The 8,045-nt window shown below is 32.0% G+C and overlaps 1 protein-coding gene across 7 annotated transcripts in view; it reads right to left on the minus strand.

Annotated features, from left to right (window-relative positions):
• The window catches only part of ath (ATP-dependent RNA helicase DHX33), a 57,897-nt gene extending 50,767 nt beyond the window's left edge, over positions 1 to 7,130 (minus strand). For 2 of the 7 annotated variants that reach the window (XM_076455113.1, XM_076455108.1), the window contains exons 1-2: positions 6,877 to 7,101; positions 1,534 to 2,687 (exon numbers count right to left, since the gene is read on the minus strand). In XM_076455113.1, coding sequence (XP_076311228.1) covers positions 1,534 to 2,397 — 864 coding nt within the window. In that variant the 5' untranslated portion in view covers positions 2,398 to 2,687; positions 6,877 to 7,101. Of the gene's footprint in view, positions 1 to 1,533; positions 2,701 to 4,122; positions 4,270 to 6,856 lie in introns of those variants that run through there. The other 5 variants (XM_076455115.1, XM_076455109.1, XM_076455111.1 and 2 more) reach the window with 4 other exon arrangements.
• Between the last annotated feature and the right edge of the window lie 915 nt (positions 7,131 to 8,045).

Here is an 8,045-nt window from a genome sequence, read left to right on the forward strand (position 1 = left end):
GAATTCAAGGCCAAAGTGGTGTGTTAGGGTTGGACCTTTCAACCACCAGGATCCTCTCCTCCCCTTCACGGGTCACCACGCATGGCAAACACGTGGGTGGATGTTTAGATCCCAGAGGAGGTAACCTGAAAGAACAGAACCTTCCCTGGGAGGTCCCCTCACCAAATACAGAAATCCACACTGAGGAGTAAAGGTTTGTCTGTAGGTGAATGTAGTATTAGAAAATGAGGTACAGTAGTATATGTATTACAGATGTTGAAGATTGCTACTCAGAATCTTCAAGATGTTGTCACTTACCTATGGACTGTTTTTTCACTATTTTATTTAAGTTTTTACTTGCAGGATCCATAATAAAAAAAAGGAATATTTCGGTACCCACTGACCCCACCCACCATGGAGCCTTATGAAGGAGGTGCACTGCAATGCCAAACAAAGACACTGCAGCAATGCCAGGGTGAGCATTATACCCAAACACCAGCATAAGATACAATGTCCACAACACCTGTTGAGAACATCCAACACTGGTACTTGGTTGACCCTAATCCAAGTAGACCAGCCAACTGACCCAAAGGGGCCACTCCAGGGCTGCCCGTCTACAGAAATTCAAGACCAAAATGGTGTGTTAAGGCTGGACACACCAGCATCAGACACAATATCATCACGGGTCACTATGCACAGCAAACATGTATAGATGTTTAGATCCCAGAGGAGGTAAATTGAAAGAACAGAGCCTTTCCTGAGAGGTCCCCTCACCATGTACAAGAATCCACACCGAGGGGAAATCTAAGTAGACCTCCTCCTCGTAGTGATAAGACAAAATATGCTGATCCAATAAAAGTGGGAACAAGACATAGCCACCCAATCTCATAAATGATCAGCAAATCTCCCAGCATAAACAGCAATATCAGGAAAATAAAGGAAAACCAAGTACTTACTTGCCACCCTTTCTGCTAACAAAGGAGTAGAGTTAAAAGCAATAGGACAAACCCCCAACACCTCACAAACCTGAGTAACCAACTGAAAAAAGGAACTAGAGGTGACTGATCAAAATGTTCCTCTGTTGAGGACAACCTAGTGAAAGAAGGAGCCAGAAAAAGCAAGCCTAAATTCTCACTGGTCATTCGTGGAACATTTGCAAAAGCCACATCAGAACACACTCAGTATTTGACAAAAACTTTAATTATATTAAATGCAACACATAATATTTTTGTTCAATAAATAATTCAGCATTTATATGCATCATATTTTCACTTAATTTTGTTGGGCTAACTGGTAGGTTTTATGGTTAAAATCTTTACATTTGAAACCAAGCATACATTTATCATTAAAAAGGTCTAAAACCAAGCTGTTGAAAAAATGTTTTTGTGTTTAAAATGCTTTATAGTTTATGTTTATAACATACATTTACAAATAAAAACTAGAATCTAAAACATGTGTAGATTTGTTTGTCTACATCTGTATTTGAATCTCCAATTGTTACTGCTCTGATCATTGATATTCTTTTACTAGCACAGCATATGAGAACAACCTTACCTGAGGTACTTGTGTAGTCTTTCCACAAGCTGTTTCACCAATGAGAATAATAGAATGATTTTTCCAGGCTTCTCTTATAAGTTCTTGTTGAACAGGAAAAATTGGAAGAGACCTGCATTGCAACAAAAGCTCCATTTTTTCCACTTTACTTAAACTGTCTGAGGAGTTCATTTTATGCAAATGTGAAGATTGTTTTATGTAACCTATGTTATTAAAAGTTCCATTCTTTTCAGACTTTTTGTCAGTGATACATTCTTTTTTTTTTGAAATGTCACTTGTAATCCCATTTTGGAAAGATGTTTGCTCTATTTTGGCTGAAATTTCATTGCTACTCTCATTTTTAAGAGATGCATACACATTATCTGACTTGTCTTTAGTATTAACAACTGAACTATCAAGCAATATATATTTTTTGTGCTTTCTTGCATTCTTGTTTATTCTTTTCCATTTCATCTCTATGTTCCCATTTTGTGAGGTGCTTTTTTTCCTACATTTTTCTCTTTTATTTATCCCTCTATTGAATAAGATACCTTTACCTTTAACTGAGTTCTTTTCTTTCTTCCCCTGGGAAAAACCACATTTTGTAGAAACTAAAGTATTTTTGCTTTTCACTAACTTCACTTTCTCTTCAGGTTTAGAACCACAGTCATGATCATCTTTCAATGTTCCCTTTCTAAATTTATCCCAAGCTTTAGATGGAATAACAGACATATGGTTTCCAGAATCAGTTGGTATCAAAAGCTGTGTCTCAATCACAGAGTCATTAAGTGAAGATACTTGTGAATTGCCAATTTTTCTTTTCTTCTTCTGTAATGCCTTACTTTTTTTATTGAAAATTTTGACATGGTTTCCATTGAACTTCATGTTTGTATAGAATTTTCATATATTTAATAATCTTGCAGTCCAGAAAGAGTAGTTTATTATACACAAAATCATTATAAATAAGTCTTGATGAAAGCTTTCAATATGAGGCTAAAAATATTAAAAGTGCATAAACAAGTTATTATTACATGTACTAGTACTTGTAGGTGTTAAGATAATCATATAAATATGGCAGGGTAATTCTCTCATAAAAACGTGTAAAATATCACCGAGAGCTCCACAATTCTGATGCACTTCCTTCAGGCTTCTCTTCAGTAGTCCATAAAAGATACCTAAAACAGATAACTGTAAAATAAAATTTTACATATTTGTCATCCTTAATAGACTTGTACAAACATGCAACTTTTCTATTCCGACATACTACACTTATTGTCACAAACTCAATGAATCCATACAAAACAATCTCTTTTTGTACATAAAACAATGAAAACATATAAACATTTCATTTAACCATTAGATAATGGACATAAAATTTAACTCAATCTAGCAAATCACTTTAAATTTATTGCCCAGCAATTCTGAAGACTTAGCACAATTTTATGGCATCCCATCTCGTAGTGTAAGTAAATAATTACATATAGCTTAAAAATATGACCCTTAATTAGAAAATATGTTTCACTGCTATTTGCTAATAAATATTACAATAAATATCATAATAAAATCACACAAGTTTAAGAATATTTATTAAGTATGAAATACTGGTTGGAGTTTGGCAACTTTCTACAAAAATTAAAATTATTTAGATGAAATATGAAGTAAAATTTTTGCTTTGCAAAATGACATGTGAAAATTATCAAAATTAGTTAGCTTAATAAAATTAAGCATATAGATTACGTGAATGACTACAGCTTACACAGAAATAAAAAAATGCAAATCAATTACATGTTATCAGGTGTTGAAATAACAAAATAAGAAATTACAAGTCATTATTATTTTTTCAATTGTGCAAGGAAGCTTAGTTGTATGAAATATAACTTTGATGTAAAGAGTATAGACAATATAAGCTTAGTGTAAAAGTTTTAGAGGAATGCTTCTAGGATGATTCTGGGGTTGAAAGGTCCATGAATGCATCACTTAATATTCTGAAACAATGGGACCAAAAAATATAAAACTAAGATTTCAACAGGTAAGCCAGATTACAGTTAAGGAAATTTTATTTTTCAACAAGGTGACTAGCTTAATGAAACAGCTACCATAGTGGAGGTTGGTACTTTGCATGAGTTTAAAAGGAAAATAAACAATTTCCAGGAGGGTAGTTTTAAATGTTTACTCTTCTCAAGAGTGAGTGCAGGGGCAGTATTGAAGAATAAATTATCACATGTTATCTGTATTATGTTTATCATATTTACCAAATACAAGTGTCTTAAATGCCTAAGGCATTTAATTCATATATTTCAATATTTATTATACACATATAGAAAAATCTTAAAATCATAACCCTTTAATACATTGTTCTTACTTTATAATAATCTGATTAACTTGGACATGAAAGGAAGTGTAACAAAATCACTAATACTCAAGTAAACAAATCTTTACAGATATATAGAGTAACTATAATTACTTTATGCATTCCATTGCTCAAAACTTTCCCAAATCATAATGTATGTTAGTGAAGTTGCATGTATGCATGCATGAGGCCATGGAGAAAACATTTCCAGGATTTGCATAGTTTAAAACTTTAGGCACCACCTATGCATGTGACATTACCTTCAATATTATTTCCTCTGTATAAGAACTGACAATGGAGGGGTGGCTTTATATGTCTTTCTTCAAGGGCTTCATTTTATTTCATTCACATGTGTGAGAAGAAAGTACCTGTGGCCAGTGCACTACAATAAAAGCTCCCATCTCCACCTGTGTAAAATGATTCAATAATTCTATAAAAGGCATTAGGCAAGAGACAAGGCAATTCTCAAGCAGAATACAGCACTCATTAAGTTGTCAGGTGTATCGACTCACCCCACAAGATATGTAGGTGATGCACAAGATATTAAAGCCATTTTCTTAGAATATTGGAAGACTGCATGAACCACTTCCTCCTGACAAAAAAAAAGTAGTTGAACTTTGCCATGTACTTTATTCCACAAGCTCAAGTTAAGAAGAATTAGCATAACAACATTCTGTGAGCTGGAGAAGTCTATTTCCACATTCATAGACAAATAAACACTCATAATTACATCATCTTGGATGAGACCAATCCATATACATTCATTGAAAGACACTCTTCATGACCTAAAGGTGGCTGTGTGGGTTGTATTTAGAAGCAATGTGTGTTTCCTTATTGCAAAGCCACATCAGGTTATCTGCTGAGCCCACCGAGGGGAATCGAACCCCTGATTTTAGCATTGTAAATCTGTAGACATACTGTTGTACTAGCGGGGGACGTATTTAGGAGCAAAGTCAAAACCTTTTTTATTTTGTGAACTATTTAGGTAAGTATTGGACATTATTGACACTTTAGCAAGCAGTGTTAATCACCTTGCACAGAAGCAGCATCAGAATGTCAGTTTTTACTCAAAATGGCATACTACCATGTTACCAATGACATAAAGAATACAATGTATTTGATAAACAAATGATCAGTAGAAGATCCTGCATAAATTAAGACATGAGATCTTACACCTGTTGATTTCTAGTTGTGGACTATCTGAGCCATTGTTTCACCATTTCTGTTCACAGATGACTGTTAATCTTACAAACAGTATTCACCACAACATTCTTGCCATCCACAATTGTCAGTTATTAGTTGTTGGGCAATATGATACACCAAGTGTGGAAGTAGTTAATTAGAATGGTGACAAACATTCTGAACACTTGTTTTAATGAATTTAACCAGTTAAGCAAAATGTTAAAGATGGTTTCTTCCAATACATTGATCTTGGCAATTCCACTGTTTTATCATATAATATTACAGTTATACTTCAATTTAACAAAGTTAGTTTCAAAATTGGCATTATTGTGTTGCCATAACATTCTATATTGGAGCTGGTATATTCCTCATGACCAAGTGTATATGCACATACAATTTTACTAATATTTTTATGGTTCACAGGTTATATCAACAGAATGCATTTCTATTCTATAAGCTATTCTATAATAAATACTTTACTACAGTTTTCAATGTTAAAACAGTTAACTTCTTTTATGAAAAACTACTGAGCTACTGATTGCTATGCTTCAATGTAACAGAAATACAGTACGCCATACTTCATAAAATTAGTGGTTTCTTAGACTTAAGAGATTATGTGTAAAATAACATGTATATCTAAAACATGTAAACGTATAAATGTTTATTATTGCAGTAAAATTCCATTCCAGTTTAAGACATACAGCATTTAAGCAGTGCTGTACTAATAACAATTGCTGAATAATTTCCAATTTTTATGGGCCAATTTTGAGAAATGAAAAGATGAATGCAAGACTCAGAAAAGTATTTATCCTCTGGGGAATTAACGAATATGGTTTAAAATGCTGTATGCATTTATAGTCATTGACTATAACAGAAGTAAACTACATAGATAAGCATCAAATATAAAGAATGAAAGGCTCTTGCTTGAACTGAAACCATTCCTAAAAAATACAGTATAGGTTTTAAGTTTCTACTTTTCTCAAGGGTGGACATGTAAGAATAACATTGGAGGACCAAGTTGAGTGTCAAACTTATCCATCAGACAAAACAAATTCTATATAATACACAATTTGAAATTATTTTAAAACAAACATGTTTATGAATACAGAGTATGTAATTCGCTTTTTTAATTCATAGAAACAAAAAATTAGGAAGGATTTAAGTTTGAATGGTGATATTTGTGCAGGAAATGGATTATGGTACAGTATTACCTCCTAATCTTCATATTTTACTGATATAACTGTTTATTACGTTAATAATAATGTACTCAAAAACGTTCATTCAGTATACTACTCATTAGTAGATACAAATATTGTTAAAATTCAGCTAACTTTAATTCTACTGACTTTCAGGAGTATGTAATTTGTAAACAGCAGCAGAAAGTCTTATATTACACATTTACAGAATTTTTCTTCTTCACTGTTATGAATATGATACAGCTATTGTCAAATTTACATCATACACCATCTTTCTCCAAGTTATAACTTATAAAAAAACTAAAAGTTTAATATAGGTTATATCTACATTATACAATTGACAAATTAATATCAGTCAATCTACTTCACATCTGTATAATTATATAATATAAATATAAGTTGGCATGTTCCAAGAGCTTAAGAAAAATACGTATTATAAAAATAAACATAATTAATATTGATAGCATTCTAAGTCTTGCGTAACGACTGGTAACCTCAATCTCAATCATACACATTTTAAAACCTAACACTGTTACTACATTAACATTACAAAATTTAGCAACTAATACTATACGATTGAATTAAAAAAAAAAAAAGTGTAAACTCGCTTACTTACTAACTATATTAGAATAATACCTGTGCAATATTGTCAAAATTCAAGGGATCATTCGATTATACATAAGTAGCTTCAGATGATACATTTAAAAGTGTTTTTTTTTTTATAAACTCCATATGGTTATTGATCTCATTATTACCATTAGTAACAGTACCATCCTATCCAACTTTAACCACGTGAATAGTAAATAGAAACGAATCATTACTTAAACACTTAGAGTATACATCCACCACCAGGATAACACTACAACAACTGGGATATATATATGTATATAATGATGGAACGTAAATATAAAAATGATATAAAAATTATTTTAATTAAGACGGCTTTTTGTGGGTTTTTGCGTTTCTCGTAATTTGTCCATTGCTCCGAACATCAAAGACGAATAAAAATAGCACTTCAATTCTATCTTTTGCCTCCCACATTTCTTATTTGGAGCAATACAAAAGACAAATTAAGATAATGTGAAAAAAAAATTGTTTGTAGTCACTGAATGCTTATAACAATTTTTAGGCTTATTTGGTTCAGTGTTTAAACCGTAACTTTCAAAATATAAATATTTAATTTTTTTCTTTATTTTTTTTTTTTTTTTTTGCGTAAGTAAATTCGTTTGCTTCGTCATCTTTTTCTTTTTCTTCCTTTATATATATATATATATCTTTTCATACGAGTAAAAGTGTTAATACCCATAACAGCCATTCTGAGATGCAAAAACCTGTATTCCTTTCTCTCTATCTTTTCTTTGTTCTGGATTTATCGAGTGTTGTTGTGACAGTAACTATTTACTACTTGTCTAGAATAGTCAGATGTGCTAATAATAGCAGATAATGAGTTAATCTGAATTTGATAACTTGAAACGTGCTTTACTAATGTGTGTGAAATAATAAGACTGAACAGAGCTGAAAATGAACATCTTTATTATCTAACAAATGAAAGAAAGGTAAGCAGTTGCTTTTACTAGATTGTGTTAGTTCTACAGCTTTATTTTCTTCTCTCGAGATATACTTCTATCTAACTAGATACGACGGTCTCCAAAGCGAGTCTTTACTAAGAACTCTACATAGAATAAACTAAGAAAATATGCATAAATTTAAGTAGGTTTTAAGCATTGTTTTATGTAACCTATGCCTCTGTCCAGTTGACATCATTTACCTTGCAAGTTTTTTTAGCATTAGAATCTGCTCGAACA

The sequence above is a fragment of the Tachypleus tridentatus genome, chromosome 9, assembly GCF_004210375.1.
Source record: "Tachypleus tridentatus isolate NWPU-2018 chromosome 9, ASM421037v1, whole genome shotgun sequence".
NCBI classification, from domain to species: domain Eukaryota; kingdom Metazoa; phylum Arthropoda; class Merostomata; order Xiphosura; family Limulidae; genus Tachypleus; species Tachypleus tridentatus.